Source organism: Puntigrus tetrazona, chromosome 12 (genome assembly GCF_018831695.1).
Source record: "Puntigrus tetrazona isolate hp1 chromosome 12, ASM1883169v1, whole genome shotgun sequence".
Lineage (NCBI taxonomy): Eukaryota > Metazoa > Chordata > Actinopteri > Cypriniformes > Cyprinidae > Puntigrus > Puntigrus tetrazona.
The window spans coordinates 13,377,584-13,398,423 of NC_056710.1; the positions used below are offsets into that span (position 1 = coordinate 13,377,584).

Below are 20,840 nucleotides of genomic sequence, written 5' to 3' on the forward strand. Positions count from 1 at the left end.
ATAAGTCTTCCTTTACTTAGAGCATATAAGGATTTGACCACCAAATTAACTAGTTTATACCAATTTAATCACAATGGCTTTCTGCATTGACTATTCTTAAGCCATAACCACAGAGCAGCTAATAAAACATATTCTGAATTTAAATGAGTCCATGCAAGGCCAGTGCTAAATACAGCATGGAAAATGAACATTCTTTTCAGTATTATCAAAATGAAAGGATTAAAACCACACAGTCTTATGTAAAGTACTGCGACAATTATGTAAGCGAAACCCAGGTAACTTTTCATATTTCTATTCACAGCAGTCTAATTATCTTTAGTTTCATGCCGTTTTATTCAAATTCACAGAGAACAGTTTTCAAGTCATGGTAAATGTCTCCAGAATATTAATACTGGGTAATATCACATTATAAAGTTTCTCGCATATTTACCCAAACACCTGCACCAAATAATACGCTTTCATTTTCTGACCTTCAGAAGGAGATCTGTTGTGGCTTTGAAGAGAAACAGTATGAAATGAATAAGTAATATAATGCTTAGGAAGCGGAAAATGAAATGTAAATGTTTCATTATATGTTATGCATCTGTTAAAGTATGAATTTTGATTTGAAATACTTGTTCCAGACATTCATTCGAACTCTCGAGGGAGCCCGGATACGCTACATCTGTCTGTCAGTCTGCGCTTCACACTCCATATGTTTCATACATTCCATACGTTTACACTTCTGGCAAATGTCACAGATCAAAAACAGCATCTGTCTTCCCCTCTTCCTAATGGAAAGAAGGTTCAAAGGGTCATTACCTGACAAACAGCACGCTCTGATCTCAGCCTTGGCTGTTAACCTCTGAAAACATGTTGTTCATTCAATGAGCTTCGCATATGCAAACATAAACACGACTGCAGCTGAAAGTTCATTGTGTTCTCTTCGAGGTGCGTTATTGAATGGTTGGAGCTTTGGAAGTGTATATACAGCATTTTACCCCGGAGAGGCAGATGTCCATTAACTTTAAAACTAGCATTTAATAGCATTTGAATTGGTAATAACTCAGCAGCTGGTTGGATTGTAATGATATCAGCTAACCTTAATGTGAGAGTAGCGATACTTATTAATAATAATGGTCTTTTATCAGCAACTACGGCTCCAAAAAGAACCTTTAGCATCCATGAGATGCTTATAGTTGGAAACATTTCTTTAGATTAGAAGAATCCTTTTGGAGTCTATATTTAAGAGCAAGTGGGGTTCAGTGTTGTTTTGGACCCCACTGAATTGGATATTTATTTTGTGTTCCCCAGGAAAAAGAAAGTCATGCAAGTTTGCAACGGCATATATGTGAGTAAATGATTTTCAGTTTTCAATTTATGGTGAACTATCGCTTTAAGCATGACGCAAGCTTTGAATGTGCTTCAGTCAGCATATTTGACATGCTCTTAAATGTCATTCTGCAAACTCCATCATACAGATTAATACCGACTCTTTTTTTAATGGTTAAAGTGAACTGTACACTACATTAAACACTAATAAGAGTGGTGCTTCATCATGCATGAATAAGAAGGTCATGGGTGGTTATAACATGGTTACTATATAAGGTGGTCTGAGTGATTTGTAGGGCATTACTATAAGGGTGCTAGGTGCTGCTGACCCTCCAGCAACGAAGCTCTGTCGTTGTGTCCAAAATGAGTAGGGTTCTCAGCAGTGGTTCTCAAACCTAGTGCTGGAGATCCCCCAGCAATGCACATTTGAATGCACTTTTTTCTTCCTGATGAAACACACTTGATTCAGCTTATCAGCCCATTATTAGACTCCAATATTTGTCTGTGTCAGATAAGACAGACATCACAAATATGATTGGGAACCACTGCTGTATACTATCACTATACTCTCAGTGAATTGGATTAGGTTATTTTGTTATCCAAAAAAAAAAAGTAATTCACTACATATGAAAGCTTTGCCCCATGAATGCATAATGTCCAGCATTTCACACTATAATGTTAGTCAAGCAAGTAATATTTAAAGTGTACTTTCTTTTGAAAGTTTGAATATGCTACTCACACTATTTATATTATAAAATAGTATAATGAATAAGTACGGCGCACAAACTCAGTTTGTGAGTTTTTGCTCAGTTTGTGAGTTTTTGCTCAGTTTGTGTGGAAATGAATTTTTTTATGAACTCTTTCCACTTTTGATTTAATTTATAGCAAGAAATTATTGTTTGCTGTTAAATATTCGGTTATTACCAAAGCACTTTCTCAATCTTTTGTTGTATTTTGCTGTAGATCCTTTATCCCTTATATTTTATGTTGGCTCACAAATCTCTCCAAAGTAGAATGCGCACTCTCAGAAATAAAGGTGTTACCTTTTTAAAAGGTACGTTTGTACCTAAAGGCACCATTCTGGTACATATTAGTACTTAAAGCGTACATATTTGAACCTAATAGGTACAAAAGTGTTTCGAAAAGGTACCGCCCCAGTGACAGCTTTTGTACCTTTATTTCTGAGAGTGTGTGGAAAGTCATTGCTGGAAAGTCAGCTGTCTTAGCTTCGAGACACAGCCTATCTGAGTTTGATCAGAGAATACGTTGCAGTTATTTTCTGTTTCCAAATTGTAAATCTGATCACTTAGAAAGTATCAAAGAAGATAGCAGAAATAAGCATAGTAACACTGAGACCGAGCTTTAGAAATACAAAATGTATTCGATCTAACTATACTTGACAGGAGTGCCGTAAGCCGTGAAAGTGAAAGGGACTGAAGAAAGTAACAAGACTCACACAGGGTTAATAGTCCTGTCATGGAATCGTAACTGAACCTGAAAGTCTAATATGGGGGTTTTACAGACAACTTCTGTCAACCATCACTCCCAGTATCACCAGATCTAAACACTCAGGCCTTGAGTTCGTGCTGCTGATTCTCTCAACCACCCATGGCATTCTTTAGATTATTTTAGTGCTCTTGAAAAATTATTAATGATTCTGGCAAAGAGTGTTTTTCCCCTCCAACCCAAAATCGCGGGAACGTCTTTGCTAAATTTGCACAATGATATGTTCAAATGTGTAATCATTTCAAGCGCAAATGCTCTTTCATCCACTGCTGTGATGAAAGCAGATGTGTGTCAAAAAGCAGCTGTCTGATTGACTGCCTGTTAAATTCTAATGTTCTATTTCTTATTTGCGCTTCTGTTAATCCTGCATATGGACTCGGGCTGTGATTGGTAATGTGCTTTCTGGTTAAATATTAGCCTGTTGCGCAGTAATGGGCGCCGCGGTTTCTCTGGGGGATTCATATGAGTGGAAATGAACATTCTGATGGCATTCGGCGTTTGCTGAGAGATTATGAGGATCACATTCAGCAGCACAAAGCATATATTTTCAGAGCTCAGCTTTATTTGAAATTGCTGAGAACATTAAGCCAAGGAAATGGAGCATGGTGGCAATACCAGTTTTTTTGTTTTTTTTTTTTACAGCCAAACACTTTAGTGAATAGAGCACATGGTCATCTGGTGTGTGTGTGGATCTTCACTGAAATAACAACTTACAAATAGGATAATAAATCATTAACATTAGTTAACTAAATAAGTGACATACTTTTAGATTTTTTTTCAAGCAAGAATGCATTAAATTTATCGAAAAGATAAATTTTCTATTGATCAAAGAATCCTGAAAATAATGTTTGGTTTCCACAAAAACATTAATCAGCATAGAAAAGAAGAAAATCTTCCCTTTAGCATCAAATTGGCATATCTGAATGATTTCTGAAGGATCATGACATTGAAGACTGATGTCTGCTGAAAATTCATTACATGAATAAAATATAAAAAAAATTATAAAAATAAATTTGTAGTAATTCTGCATTTTGGTCAAATCATTGTCATGGTGTCATTAACCAAAAATATACAACAATCTTACACCATTTATTAACCAGTTTATATAATTTACATATACATTCTCAAAGTTATATGAACAACATTGAGTAAATGTATTATGACAAACATGAATTAAACCACTGATCCATTAATCAATGGTATATTGAGAAACTGAGCTAAATAAAAAATGTGAAACACTTTGTTGGTGCATAATACCTGCTTTATTTTTATTATGATTTAATTTTAATTTACAAACCTCAAAAAAAAAAGTCAATTAAAAAAAAATGACCACAGAAAACTCACCATGAAGCATCTCTGCTGGAACAGATGGTCTTTTGTCATTTACAATGAATGCACTGGTCCTTGTGTGTAGTGAAGAGGATATGAAAATGCTGAACACACAAATGCTGGGAAAATAAACTTTATTAGTCCACTGCATCCAAATTAATCTGTTAAAGTGCAGAATTTGGAGGCTGTATAAAAGAGCTGCCCTCAAAAGAGTGAGAGATAAATTTTGTTTTTATTAAATAGTTTACAGGCTAGAACTGCGACAGGAATAGCAAGCGAAAACCATTTTAGAGGAAATTTCTACAGTGTCTGATTCACACTGGGCATGATTTGCAAGCGCATGATCTATCATGTATCAGGAATACATTGTAGCTCCATTGTTAATGTTTAACAGCACCGAGAGGCTGTTCTTTCAGAAAGCATTAATATGTAGATGTAAATGGCCCATGATTCCATTCCGTTCGAGGCTGAACACTGAAATTAATGTCGCCGCTTGATTTCCAACACATAGTTCATTCATACAAAGTGTATTGCTCATTGAAAAGGCACTCAAGCCTGGTAAACAATAATAAATAATTCCAATTAAATAACATTAAGTCTGACTGCACATTTACAAGACTGACTTACGGTATCATATAGTTAGGAGAAAAAAATGCAGTGCGGGAAATAATAATAATATGAGCCAAGCCAACCATAAACGGCTGTCAGAACAGCTGACACTGGCTACATTTTACACTACACTGCATTTTTTTTCAAATATTATTGTGCGAGAGCATGTGAGTGACTGAATGAAGATGGCTGATAATGATACCAGGCTATTTGACAAAGGCATTACACAAGCTTAATCATGTGAAACACCCCTAGCAGAACCACAAAAAAATATTGCTGATGAGAATGAGGCACTTTGTTCAATATTTGTCAAGATTTAACAGTCAGATCCTGACTCTACAATTAGTATTTGCAATCTGTCTGATTAGCCTGATGACGAGCATGTGAAGTGTCTGATTACTACAGTATGTGTTAACCGCAGGATGTGATTTGAATGTTAATAGGATATTCATCTAAAAAATCATTTGCTCATCCTCACGTCGTTCTGTTTTTCTTCTATGGAAGGAAAAATCTATTTTTGTCCATATAATGAAAGTCAGCGGGGTCAAAAATTGACTTGTTTTCACTGGCAGGATACAAAAATAAACAGATAATTTTTTTCCACCGTTTTTTGACCTTTTTCTCCCCACCGCAACTAAGGTTGTATCTCACAATTGAAACTTTTCTCACAGTCCTGACGTTACCCCCCAGAATAGTGAGAAAACAGCAATTTGTGAGATATATATACTTGTAACAGATGAAGTTTAGCTTAACTCTTTTTTGCAGAATTATAAGGAAAAAAATTGTCAGCGTTCTTCAAAACATTCTTTTGTGCTTCACTGAAGAAATTCAGACAGTTTTGGAACAACATTTTAGGATGAGTAAACGGGGACAGAATTAAATTTTTTGGTAAAGTATCCCTTTAGATGTGCTCCAAGATCCTTTGGGTGGACGCTTATTTTAAAAGGCATGCTCCAGCGTCACGGCAACAGAACCTTCCGGAGATGTAGAGCCAATCAGAAAAGGCTGTTTAAAGGACACTGCCTTCATCATACAAGCCCCGCCCTCAGAAAGGCAGCAGTAGACCCAGGCGTCGAGCGTCAGTGTGGGGTTTCGGGCCACAGGGGCCGCTGGGATGGATGAGACGATCGAGACCGGTTCAGAGAGATCACTGATGCTCCCCGTCACAGCTCGCTCTTCCAGTAACCACTCATTACCTGCCGAGAAAAACAACACGGATTAGTGTGCGGTCGATTGGACGATTCCTATAACGTTTGATATTTCTGGCTGATGTTTGTTTGGAAGGCACTGGTTCCTGAAGCACCATTTGTTTGGGTGTAAAACAACATATATATCTCTGCCAACACAATGAAACATTTCTCTGGCAGTTGATGGGGGACTTTCAGTATGCAGACAAATACAATTTCAGTATGGAATCACGTGCTTTAGCGGTGAAAGGAAACATCCTTGCTTATTGGTTCTGCAATGCAGTGTGCACCAGGTGTGTCACTGGCCTTGAATCAAGGGCAGGCTACTAAGACATGTGCCAGATAGAATTAGGACAGTGTCCAATCAAAAGATCCCCAGTGAGACCGAACCAGAGAGGACGTGAGCAAAGATCTACAGGGCTGACCTACGTAAAACATTAGCACAGAACACAAACCATAAACTGTCAACATATATCTTTATGAGGGCATGTTTGCCCTATTTTTTCCATTATATCTGCCGATTTATCTTTTGACATTCAACATTCAAACTGTATTTCATGTTTGATTTTTTTTATCTAATCATACAACATTAGTATTTAAATGTTGATTAAGTGTGCAAATTGGAATACAGGTTAATAAATTCATGCATCATTTTTATAAATATATCACACACACACACAAAGAATTATGCAAATGGCTATTCTCGTTAGATAAAATCTGTTTACGGAACTACATAAGTATGCCTACATTTTTAATAATATAAAGTACATTATATTTAAATTGCAAAAATGATTACAATAATAATACAGTAATATTACAAAAATTAAGGGGTTTCTATTTTACTATATTTTAGAATATATTTAATTCACAATACATTCATCATGATCTCTCAAAATTCAATGCATATAAATAATAAATATAAATCTTTTGTAACAATAGACATCTCTTTTGATTAACGTAATGCATTCTCCCTGAACAAAAAAACAAAACAATAAATCAAAACTTTCCCACAGTCTCCATTAATTTCTGACCCTGCTGATATAACCATTTACATAATGATCATTTTCCAGGGGGTCAAAACACAGGAATTTAATCTCACATTTGTATTTACATATAACACACAGAACATTTATACTAGTAACTACTACACATGCGAAGCCACCCACAAACAAACACTCACTGTAATTTGGTGCATTATTACAGTCAATCAATCAAAGTCAGAACTACTAGTTGCCGTTTCAGAGAATTTAACGCCCACAGCCAGTCAGGCTTTTCTGGCCCTAATGGGTGTCTTTGTTCTAATTATGCAGAGTAGCCCCCCGGGACTTTTTGTCACTTCAACTACGACCAATTTTGTAAACTAATTAGGTGCTTGTTTATTGGATGGTAAAATGTTCTGGTGCAGAGAGTAGACAAACAATCAGTGTGATGAGCTGAAGTCGTCTCTGGTGACTGGGCTGATTATCAATCATGGAAGACGTGCTTTTTGGGGTGAAGTTTTTGTGCAGAAGAACTGAGAGAAAAGACAACAGGAAAGACAAATGTTGCAGCAGACGGATAAAGGGTGAGGCAGAAATGATGATGCTAAAAAAAGAGAGAGAGAGATAGGAAGGGCAAGATAGAATGAAGGGTTGACCGTGTGTTGGGATGCATAGAGGAATTGTTTATTTATCCTTGGATCATCTCCCAGTATGGCCAGCTGGTCCCTGAAGCCTGCTGAAAATGTGTGAACACAGCAATCCAGCAAACTGAAAACTATAGTTCACCCCACGGAGGAGCCCCAGAGGAACAGCGTACAAACTGCATATAAATAAAGACGTTTTACATAATTGCTACTGAGAGCTAGTGAAGATGCTCTCATTGGATACATTAGATTTCGTACCTTCTGCAGATAAGCTCCAGAAACTAGGGGCTTCTTCGGTGAGCTTGGTCCCAGGCGGAAGTGCCAATTTCAGCAAAAGAGTCACTGACTGTCCTGAAGAAACTGCGATTGATGGCATCGTAAGGACAGGGGCTGATTTGGGAAGCTTGGGAAGCTTTCTGACTGCAGGTGTGCTGCTTGTGGTTTTGACAGCATCAACCTCGTGCGGAACTACAATCGGAAACTGGTGCAAAATGTAGAGAAAACAATAAGCCAATCGTTAAGAATGAAATCTGACCAATGACAAAGAGGAAACTCACCAAAGAGACAGTTTTGGTCTCCAGGTCCAGGACTTTGATGCAGTGGTTGTTGGTGTCCGCCACATACAGCAGCTTTCCTCCTTCACCCAGACACAAGCCTCCAGGTTCGTTGAAGCTGTACTCCAGAAAGCTCGGGCCAAGTCCGTTCCCAGCATTCCCTGTGCCTGCAAGCACCCTGCACTGCTTAGTTTTCGGATCTACCACTTTGATCTGCAACAGAGAAGAAGCTCTTTCATGACCATGGAGTCACTGACCATAGGTAGTGCTTGCCCATTCAAAAACTTGCAACACTTTTTTGTGGTTAAAGGAAATTCACCCCCAAGGCCATCCAAGATGTAGAGCTTGTTCATTTTCAAAACAAATTTTGAGAAATTCAGCATTTTACCACTTTCCCAACAAAGGAAGGTTTTTTTGTTGTTGCAGGGAATGGGTGCTGTCAGAATGAGAGTTCAAACAGCTGATTAAAAATATCACAATAATCCACAAGTGATCCAGACGACTCCTGACACGACCACTGAGCAGGACGGTTCGGTCCAGTACACAATTAGGTCTGTTTCCATTGGTTTATTTACACCAGAGCACGCAAACTACCCTTTAAATTAAAATTTCTAAATTATGTTAGTCCAGTTTTATCTAATCCATTTTTTAATGTTGCTTCAGTTATAAGTTATATATAATGGGGCCACAATTTAATTAACATTTGCAAATAAATCCTTAAGACCATAACCTATAAATAAATAGAAATCACTAATTATGTAAATATTAAATTTCTTTATATATATACACAGATTAAAACTAGACTCTGCCCTATGGTGTGAGATAGCACAAATAGTTACAAATAGGATGAAAGAGGTTTATCTTTAAAGTTAGTGTTTTTTTTAAATGTGACATTGATGTGTGAACTACCCATATAAAATAGCATTGAAAACTTATTTCAAAAATGTATTTGCAAATGTGCAAGTTTTTTATTTTTTTCGAATGTATTTTAGCTTTAAAATAAAAGTCATTCAATGCACTGTTTGTGTCGGGTGCAGAAAGACTGACCTTGTGATTGTACGAATCGGCTACATAGAGAAGACTGTTGCCCTCTTCCCAGGACACTCCCAATGGATGCTGCAGTTTTGCATCTATGCCTTTACCATCAACGTCTCCAAAAGCGAACAGATTCTGCTCAAGCAAAGAGAAAACATAATCTTTAAAGGCTATGCATGATTTCTAGACCACTTACCCATGCGAACAACGTCACGCTTTGGTGCAGTTTTGAGAATATATAAATGAGCCTTTTCTGTTTATTTACTCAATCACGGCGCTGCGGTGGTCCAATGTACAAAATAAGTCACTGAACATCACAAGGGAAGAAAAAAAAGCTCATTAATCCCAGTGACCAAATATGGCGAAACCCAATCCATTCTCATTCTCTGCCAGAAGAAAACAGTCTACTCAAAGGAAATCTAGCAGATCTGAAAAATGTCTCGACTGCTCCAAGGAATGGAGAAAAATAGTTTCTCATTCAAATCGCCTAGGTTCATTAAGAGATAAAAATTGCTCCACGGCTTCATTTATTAAATGTCTCCTTGTATTACAGTCTGCTTTGGGGTCTTGTAGTGCCAAACAAACTTGTAAAAAAAAGTTGCAATGCCGCATGCAAATGTGGCATGTAATCAACTGTGATAATTTATGACCCCATAAAAATTCAAATCTCTTCATGTGTTGTGTTTTTCCTTACGTGAACTGGGCAACAACACACTCCTTCCCTTATAAAAGCATGGGCAGGGAAGACAAAGTGCTCGGTAGGGAGAGAAATGATCTGATACCGATCAGAAGAAATAAAAGTCTTTTAGACGAAAGAGCAAAGTTATCACAAGAAGAGAATTTTAACACCTTTAAACTTCTTTCCTTGCGTCCGAAAACTAAAATTAATTTTTTTTTTATAAAAACCTAAAATTAAAGGCTTAATAAATACTGTAATAGTTAACAATACTCTAATAATATTTATTACACTAGATATCATCTGGCATCAATATTACTAAAGCTACTTTATAATAAAGTATTATAGGGGTGCATTAAACAAATAAAGGGTTGAGAAACACTGCTCTTAAAAATGTTAAACCAGGGGTCAACAGGCTCTGTCCTGGAGGGCCAGTATCCTGCAGAGTTTAGCTCCAACTTGCCTCAAACACACCTGTCTGGAAGTATCCTTCATGTAAAAATGGGCGTGGCTATTTGCAAATGATATGTGTCTTGCTTCCGGTCTCATTTGTTTCCAGGTGTGTTTAAGTGTGTTAGGGTTGCAGCTAAACTCTGCAGGCCCCCGTCTGTGTAAAACTGTTCAGACCTGTAAACATGACAGGGCTTACCAGAGGGTCTCTCTCTCCCCCCACCACATGTTTGACTGCGCCATCCTTCAGCGAAAGGCTACGAATGGTGCTGCTCTCACTGTCAGCGATAAAGAGACACTCCCAGGGCTCAGTCGGGGCAAGAGCCAGGCCTGACGGCTGGGCCAGGCCCGCTTTATGAGGGTACGCATTATTTCTGTTCTCCTCATTCCCACTGCCTGCAAAGCGCACGCATGTTCCTTTTTTGCTGTCGCTGGAAAAGGCATTAGATAAAGATGGTTAAGTCTGATTAGAATGATTATATGGAACAGTTACTGCTCTTAATTTGTCTGACTCGAAAACAAAAGCCGGAATTGTGACAAAATAACTGCAATTAGGATCTAATAGCATGTAAGAGCAAAAAAAAAAAAGTCTTGAGATTATTATATTTAATAAAGTATTACCCCCCGCATGTTCTTTATCTGAGACTTTAAAGCTGTTGTAAGAGCTTGCTATGGCTCTAAAAACATCAAGAGAAATATTACATTTGCGAACAGCGCACCAAAAGTTCATTTTGTATCAGGACGATCAGAATGATTTCCTCCAACGTTGAACCGTGTGGCTTCCCAGAAAATGACATCACTTGGGCAGTCCCGTGGCCTCTTTATCTGAGCGCTGCCATGACTGTAAAGAACTAACATGAGGAGAACACAGGGTGAAGAGCTCACCTCCCTTTGGGAAGCTTCCCGTCCTCCAGGAAGAGAGCCCAGATCTGATGCGTTCCTGCCATGGCTATCCACAATATATCACCACCTGCATAAACACAAACACACGTTAGCAAATACTAAACAGCTCATGTGTTTACAATATATCGATGTTGATTGTCTTGCTAAAATTACAGTCAAGTACACACAAAATGAGTAAACTTGCATAACCTTCATATCACATTTTATTCTTTTAGGCTGCATAACGATCACTTCCCTAGATCTCATCAATGCATGCATTGTGAATGAGACCGCTTATATAAAGTAGCATATGGCATCTGATGATCTTGAGCTGACGCAAAGGGATAGGTTACCTAAAAATGAAAATGCTGTCAATAATTACTTAAGACCTTCGTTCATCTTCGGAACACAAATAAAAATATTTTTAATGAATAACAATGGTTCTCTGACAGCAATGATCCTAACATGACCAAGGCTTTTTTAATTTTTACCTCACAATTTCACCCTAAAAAGAAGCCTGAAATTGATTACGGGACTAATTAATGAATTAATCTAAATATTCTGTAATACATGTGTTATTTTATTTTGTATGTTGTTTATAATATTTTATAAGTATGTAATAACATAAATGTGATTTTTAAACATAAAGGTGATTTTTTTTCCTTAAATGTATTTTATAATATTTAGTTTGACTTTCTAATGTTTACCAATGGCTTAGATTTGCCTTTTTTTACTGACCCTTTGTGGGGGGAAAAAAGCCAAACAAACAAGAAACCATATTGATGCATTCCATTAGTGAAATGTGGCAAATGACAAAGTACTGAAATGCTATGGTGTCCAGCACAAATTGACCTGAATTTACTTTAGAAATCAGTTTAAGTATAGTTTGTAGGGGAACTAATACTTGAGACCATTGCGCTGTGATTTCTCTTTGAGGAATCAGAAATGAGGTACTTTGTACTCGTGTCTAACAATAGACCTCTAATGGTACTGTGCTTATCAGAGACAATTTCATTGCTGGGCTGGAGCCTAACTACTTGCATTCGTGAAAGAGCGAGACAGAGGGAAAGAAAGAATGAGGAAAAGAGAGGGAGAAAAGATTGAGATGGAAAGGAAAGAAGCAGAATTCTCCTCACGCAGGTTTTCAAAGGGATCTGAGATGGATGAACGGCTAACGAGCCAAAGTAGATGAAATCTGATGAATGACAAAGACATGCTGCAGGATTTCCACATTACAATGAAACTTCAAGGAGGAAAATGAGTGAAAAAAGGGAAATACAAACCAGACAGACAGTTAAGGAAATATTATGAATGATGAACTGGAAAATGCAAATATTATAGTAGGTACTGATTTGTCCTATACAGAATTTTTTTTTTAAAGAACCATGTCGTTTCTAGCTTTTTCTTTGTGAGCATCCAGTTCTCTTAAAAACAAACTGCACACACACACACACACATATATAGAAATTAACATAAAGCTATGAAAGATCTTGTGTGTCTCAGTGCTTTAACCGTGGAACGACACATTTATGCTAAATATATTATAAATATATAAGTATATGCCCTGTATTTGCATATATATTTATATTTTACTTAACCTGAAGTACAAACAGTGAATGTGTGTAATTATATAAAATAAACAAAAACTGAATTTAATAGTTTTTCATGGTTATTTGTAACATTAACATTATAATAATGTGTAAGTAAAGAGCTCCAGATTACAACATATAACCACTGTTGAACAGTTCTACTAAAACACTGTTTAATAATAAAAAAAAAAAAAAAAAATATATATATATATATATATATATATATATATATATATATATATATATAACAATTCTGCAAAAATAGCATAAAACAATTCTTATAAATAAGATAGTATAATAATAATAAATAATATAATAAATGTATAATAAATGAAAGTAATAAAAAGTATACAACAATTCTTGCAAAAATAGCAATAAAATTTATCTACTGGAGTGTACATCCTAACCTACATATTTTTTTTTTTTATAATTTCTGAGCATAGAACAGGCATTGTTAATGTGTAAGTAGATGAGCTTATGTTAATTAATTCAACTTTCTGACTTCAGAAATCAAACGATCTGGAACGAGCAGCTTCTGTGGCTGAGTTAATAAATGGTCTTTTGAACTGGAGGAAGCTTTTATTCCAGAAAAGAAACTTCTGATTTTATGACCACTTTAATTTAAACATCCAGTACGACTGTTAAAATCTGCATTAAATGAGGAATAAAAATAAAAGCATGGAAGAAGGGAAATTAAATGGTATAAGAAAAATAAAATGGCACCAGGGACAACAGCAGATGCATAAAGGAACAGGAAACAGCTATATCTCATTTTCTTAGCAGGATAACCTGCAAGAAAGCAACCGACTGTTCAGGGAACAGACCTAATGCACAGCGGGGTCCATCAATGAATGTGCTCCAAACACACGCTGCCTAAATCAGACGCACACCACACAGACCACTTTAAACGTCCCTCTCTCGACTAATGCTGGCCACATCAATTTCTTCAGCTGTTTAATGCAACGATGTGACTGAATAATGCGGACTGATTTAATAATCCCTTAAAATATAAAGAAGGAATTTTAATTATGTCTTAGAAGCATGTTAAATTAAATTTTCTTAGACCTGTGGGACATCTTGTCCGGGGCTGCTGTGTATAAAGATATTACTGTGAAACAAAAAGAGGCAATCTTTGACAAAACACAGTTTATTAGAGCCACCGTTTATCAGAAACCACAGCCACATGAGTGCTTTCTGATCATATCACCTTCTTTTTCTTTGGTGTTGTGGGTTTAACTCAGGCAACACCACAACATTCAGCTCTGTGTCTCTGGTTAGCAACTGACAAACCGTGCAATTTACTCCAGGGCTGCTTCCAAACAACAAGAGGCCATTTTAGCAGAACAAAGATCTTTTTTGCACCCCTCACCGTACACACTTGTGAAAATCAAAGGCGAGTGTGGTATCTACAAAGCGAAGACTTCTGAAAACAACCTGATTAAAGATTCCAAGATGGACAAGACAGATAGAGAGAAGATGTGAGAGGCAGAAAAAGGGATGTATAAAACGCTCCCGGCAGAATAATGAAGCGCAGATTCACAAGATATTAAATTTTATGAGCAAGGTAAAAAAAAAAAGAAAAAGAAAAAAAAAAGAGACAGAGTGACTGTAATTCTAAAGGAAGGAGCAGGGTATATTGGAGGAGGATGACCAGTAAAAGTACCTGTGTTGCCAAGAGCAACATCCCAGGGAGAGCTGATTGGCTGTTGTGGTCCCAGAGCTCCACCTTCTTTATCTGTGCCTTGAACGCCAATGCCAGCTAAGGTCGAGACTTTTTCTTCTGAAAGGTTGATCTTGAGAAGAATAAAAAAAAAAAAAAACATGGAATTCTATTGAGGACAGACACAAGCGGTTTTTCAAGCACCAATCAGAGTGAATTTGGGTTAGAGTTGCCAGCAGGAGAACAAGCTTGACCTGATTCTGCTGATTTACCTTTCTAACAAGGTGGTTCTCAGTGTCAGCCACGTAGACTGTGTCTCCCTTTATGAACACCCCTTGTGGGGAGTTGAACTGCGCCTCAGAGAAATTTCCATCTCGTCTCCCACTTGAGGGACCTATGAAGGCAAAGATAAACTTGTCTAAAAGTAGACTAAAATAGCCTCAAAACATTCACCAAAAAGAAAATTAGAAGCATTTCTATACTTAAAATATGGGGCAGTTGGCAACCCTAATTTTTTGGAACCATCGTTTAAGGGAACATTTCAAGGACGGGTGCAATTTGCTGCTTATTTCAGGTTTTAACACCAAAACAGCTACACAGAACATGCTTTTTTCACAGCAAAGAAATGTACTTGCATAGTTTTTATTTTAAGATCTGACAGGATTGTTACTATTAGGTGAATCACATCTAAAGACAAACTCAACTGTGTCTATCTAGTCACGATGATGATGTATAAATTTCATTTTTAGCAGGCAACAATTTTTAAAGCTATGTTATTATTCCAGCTACAGTTAATCACAACAATGCATGTACTATTACACATGATTATATATGAATCGTCGGTTTGCACACATTATTTCATAAACGACATACAAATGAGAGGCAATAAAACTTTAGACGCATCCATAACAACAAAAGACAATACTTTATTGAATCTTGTCTGATAAGAAGTGTGCAAACTCGAGCAATTTTGGTGATTGTTTCGGTCCAGTCCGCTCATTTTATCACGTTTAACCACAGCTGTTGCCGTTTTTTTGTCTGCCGGTGGCATGGGTTATGTGATCATATTTCTAATTTGAGGCTGTATTACGTTGATTATGTAGCCGAAGCTGTTGTTTTGAATGGGCCTCTTTGTTCTCTTTGTTTTGCATCTAGCTAGCTCTGTGACATAACTTGATTGGTTGTGTGTCACTCAGAAAAAACAAGCCAATCAGAAAAGAAGCTCATGAATATTAATTAGACAGGCCAAAATCGATCTGTTTTTGACAGAGCTCAAGAAAGAGGAGCTGTAAAAACATATTGCAATGGTTTTTGTTACTTAAGGATTTTATTACGGACCAGGACATTCAATATATGCCAAATTATATAAAGAATAAAAAAAATAAATATAGAAAAATCAGAAATTAAAATGCTGATTTTCTAATGCGGCTATGCAGCATATGAAAATCAAGTCTCCTTTTTACTATAAAAAAGTAAACAATAGCAAAATTCAGAGTTCCCTAAATTTGCCACCTCTAAAAAGTGTGTATTAACTGCTCTTACCCCCTACTGTGTGCAGCAGCTGCCCAGTATTGGAGACCACCAGTACCCTGTGGTGTCCTGTGTCGGCAATAGCTAACCGCTTGCTGCTGGGGTCCATGGCTATTTTCCCAGGGAAAGAGAGGATGGAGGGAGGCAGGGAGTCTCTATATAGTTTGATCCCCACATCATGGTCCTTGAGCAGCCCTTGTTGTTTATAGTGCTTCAGGGAGGCCGCAGTGAAAAGAAAGAGCTGTTCTCGATGGCCTTCACCCACGAGGGAGAAAAGCAGATTTCCCCTGGGTCCCAGCACCACTAGGGTGGGCCAGCATGACACCTCCAGCTCCTGCCACAGACGTGCATCGCTGTCGTTCACCACGGGATGGGTGATGTCGTATCTCAGCACCGCACTGCGTACGTTCTGTAGGACTTTCTCATTGGGAAATTTAGCCGAGTGCACACCTACGACAACCAGACCATCTGCAGAGATGAACAAAAAAAGAGAAATGTAAGATATATAGAGGGACTGACACTGAAGAGAAGGTATAGGGCCGGAAAAACAGGCTTGTGCTTGTTTGTCGCACGTACACGACCACCTGGCTTCGACAATCTTAAAATAATCTTATCTTGTTTTAGACTTCTAAGACTACCAGAAAGACCAATTATAGCTTAAATTATGAAATTAAAATAAAAACAAATAAAAGGACTTTTATCAACTGACACTTGACATTGTCTTTGAACACCATCTGTAATCGGGGATGAAAATAGTTCTATATATTTTTATCTACAAAAAGTCTTTATCTACTAAAACTTTAGTAGAACTTTTATTAAAATGCCCTGAGGTATATTTAGGTTTCAAAATTATTCTAAAAGGTCCTTTATAAAGATCGGTTATGAAATAATACATGTTTAATCTATCAAGGTCTTAACCTAAATCGGAAGGGAATGATGAAAGGAAAGTGGCTTTAATTTAATTATTTAAATTTATTTTTTGCCTAATTAAGTTTTTCGTGGACACTTTTTATTTGCTCGCTCAAAGAAAATCTATTCAGGTTACACAAAGCTGTTCATTCTTATCTTCTCTAACAATGCGTGGAAGTATGTTGCGTAGGTGTAGGATTCTGAAATGTTTCATCCAAATCCTTGAATACTGAAAGTCCCAAAGAACCATCTTTTGTCCCCGTGTCAGCGCTTTGAATGTTTTCAACAGTACTCATCGTGAGTCACAGTTCCTTTCTTTTTAAAAACGTTCAATAAAAGAACAACAAAGTCTATCAGGAACAAAAATGTCTGTAAAGAGGACATGAAAAACAGCAATTTACTTGCTATAAAAGACCTCAATGTACTAGACATACTGTAACAATCACTCTGTGAAACTCCAACATCCAAGGGAAACTAAACAGAAACCATTATACTAACATTGACAAAATCATTCAGGAGGGGTTCAGTTACTGATATGCAAAGAGTTTAGCCATTCACAGGTCATTTACATAGAGGTCTTAAAAGGTAAAGTAACAAAAAAATACTGATCAACATTGTGTCCTAATAGATGGAACCGGATACATTTTCACTGACAAGATTGTCTGTCCACAATGAAAAAGGTAATGATGAACAATACGGCATAAAATGAGCAATCTATGACATGTTTAATATACAGTTATGTGGGTTTTTAGACCTATTGGATTTAATGTGGGCAGTGTAACACAACTTTAAGGAACAAAGTCTTGTGACCCATTGCTTATCAGAATAAAAAAATAAAAAAATAAATTTGATTGCTGTATAAAGGCTGTTCACTCCAGAATAAATTATGTTTCTATAAGAATATGGTAGCCCAGAAAAAGAAGAACAATATGGTTGGATTCACTTTAAGAATTTTTTCTAGCTGATGATTGATAAAATTACTTGACAGACTAAGAAGAATTCTCCCGACATAAAGCTCTCCATCGTTTTAAAGCAAACGATAACCGCTGCAGCAAATGCTTACAATAAACAGAACATCACGTCACATTTGTGTGGATGCAAATTTAGTTATATTTATAGTTATTTTTCTTGTAAATGGGCCTTAAGGGCATGGCGGGTGTAAAAACATGCAAGTTTTCATGTAAGAATCCTTGCTAAAATGATAAATATTAAAAAAATTCAGGCCCCTTCAAAGAAATAGAAATATGAGGACCCCAGAGGTACACATCCTAACATGGGCTACTGCATGCAGAATGTCAAAACCAATCAAGGAAAACATGGGGGTCTTGATTGAGAGCTCATGCAGCCCCCAGGCATCCCATTATAACCAATATGCTGCGTTTCTCTGTTTGTTCCAGTCTCCTGCACTGAGTTACATTCTGCCTTCACTCCGCTTGACTTTGTCTAATTTAACCAAAATGTCAGCGGAACTTCTCCGCCTTGTCACTGGAAGTGACATTCCTCCATTCTGTGTCCCTGGGGTAAGCGACACAGCCACTGATGATTGAAGCAGACGGACGGAGGTTTTTAAATTCCGGGTTTCAGCCGTCCATCAGAAGATTAAAATTCATAGGCTCAGCAGCAGAGACGGGTAGCACACACACAGGGGACCAGCGTCCCATTTCAGTATGCTTTTAGCTTGCTTCCCGTATGCCTATAAATGCATTTGAAATACACCTGGCATAATCAAAATGTGATCAATGTTTTTTGGTACTTTTCCTCATGTTACCGCAGCTGATTTCGCCTCAGGGGAGTAAACACATGGTAGAACCAGCACTTCTAGTTATAATGAGAAGTATGAGAGTGAAGTAGGAGTGTTAACTACAATGCAGGATTTTGGTTTCAATATGAGTGAGCTCAGTCCGGACTGTCACTTGCCCCATTAAACTATAGCTGTTTTGTAACTACGATTTTTGTTAAAAAATAATATAGAATTACTAGTGCTGTGAAACGATTATTCAGATCGAAAAAAATAAGGTTTGTGTGTACTGTGTACATTTATTTTGTATATGTAAAGGTGTATTTGTATATGTAGGTATATATTTTGTGAAAAATAAATAAATAAATTATATATATATATATATATATATATATATATATATATATACATACACACACACACACACACACACACACACACACACACAAAAGTATATGAATAATTTTGGATGTGATTATTTGTTTGACATCACTAATACTTTACTGTCTGTGTAATTACTTTATTATAAGAATTATGTTTTAATCTTTGCTAGTGAAAATCTTAAGAAATAAGTAGTAATAGTGCTAAAGTGCTATGTAACCTGCATTAACTATACAATTTCCATCAAAAAAATGCAAATGAAACTTTAAATTCAATTAAAAATATAAACATATTCTAATCGCAAGAACATATCTGAATAGTTTTCTATTTAAATAATAACCTCTCAGAACCAAGGGAGTATGTGATTTCAACGGCAAGAGTGAAAATAAAGTTTCTGTATAGTAATAAAAGGTCTATTCTATGATATAGTAAACACAAAACCCTAATAATTAATGAGACGTGGGGAAGCATGTTCTGCTTCTGTGACAGAACAGTGGTAACAGAATGTACCAAAACAAGTGCCAGAAATGAGGTATGTGTGAGTTATGCCAGCGAGTGGGCTGACGGCCGCCTGGCCATTTGCCCCGGATGATCCCACAGAAGTGGCCACCGATGGGCTACTGACAGCTGGAGCTGATAACGCTGGATGCAGAGCTGCTATAATAAGCCACAGACCAGTATAATGGTGCATCTATGTGAAACCCTCTGACCTCGACCTGGTCTCCGTGGATATTTAAAGTCTCCTATCCAATACAGTTAAGAGATAATGAGAATATGTTGCTGGACCAGAAGTAGTTATTAAGCTCAAAAGGCTCTCACTTCTGCCCCAGTGAACCCTGGGGATGATTTACTATAGGATTTTTCTAATCAACACAGTCAGGAGAGGCATTTATCTGGATTGAGTATTGATTGAGGCCACATATTGTTAGATGCTTTTATTTACCTAATGATGCAAATATCCAACATAATCATTATTTTTAAAAAAAGAACATTATCTAAATCAGGACCGATAGGTGTTTCTAATGTTCTATATATTTTGAACTCTCCTCACTGCACAAACAGTCTCTATCTAAAAATGCGGCACTCATACCTTCTATGGTGTAACTTTGCTCCAGCTGGTGTAGATCAGGAAGTAGGTGCATGCAGTTTATGCAGCAGTAGGTGAAGAAGTCAAGCACCACCACTTTGCCAGACAAGTCTTTCCTGAGTGACAGTGCGGCGTCTGTGTTCAACCATTCCAGTCCTGCAAAATAACAATAGAATTCAGCATTTAAATAATATTTGTATTGTGAAAATTGACATTAAGTGAAAAAGAAAAAAAAATATTTTCTCCTGAGACATAGAAATATGTTGTGGCAAACGATTCAGCAGTTGTTTGTGGTGGTGCTTAAAAAAAACTAGCAAGGCAGATACAATTCTGAGCAGATTTTTTTTCTTCAGAATAATCTTCTAGAAGCAACACTACAGTTTGTATCACTCACTGTTGATTCAGTACATTATAAAGAAGTAAAGCAGACAGAAGCCATTTGTAATTGGCTTGTCACCTTTCATATTGTTAGTCGTTTATCTAAACCACAAAATGATTGGTCTTACGTTTTAAAGATACTCCCATGAGACACCAATACTGTATACTGTCACACACAGTTCATTTAGACTCTTACCTTCTTCAAAATCCGGTATAATCAAATCGTCTTTTTCGTCTATTTTGTGCAGATACTGATATACGAGATTTTCCTTCTCTTTTTGAGTCGCCGCGTCCTCTAAAGCATAGTCTAGCTGGCTCTGTATGGTGAAAAGATCTGACAGCTTGCTGTACGACGCCATGATTCCCACAACAACAGAATAGCGACTAACATTTCCCTTCGGCACT

General features: G+C 37.0%; 1 protein-coding gene across 1 annotated transcript; it reads right to left on the reverse strand.

Moving 5' to 3' along the window:
* Window positions 1-4,060: 4,060 nt before the first annotated feature.
* nhlrc2 (NHL repeat containing 2) lies at window positions 4,061-20,804 on the reverse strand. The gene is made up of 11 exons (XM_043254151.1): window positions 20,632-20,804; window positions 20,061-20,213; window positions 15,955-16,410; window positions 14,685-14,806; window positions 14,416-14,545; window positions 11,167-11,251; window positions 10,481-10,712; window positions 9,168-9,290; window positions 8,124-8,333; window positions 7,825-8,047; window positions 4,061-5,951 (listed from the first exon to the last, which is right to left on the reverse strand). Exons 1-11 carry the CDS (start codon window positions 20,792-20,794, stop codon window positions 5,695-5,697), a joined length of 2,154 nt encoding a protein of 717 aa, XP_043110086.1. The 5' UTR covers window positions 20,795-20,804; the 3' UTR covers window positions 4,061-5,694.
* Between the last annotated feature and the right edge of the window lie 36 nt (window positions 20,805-20,840).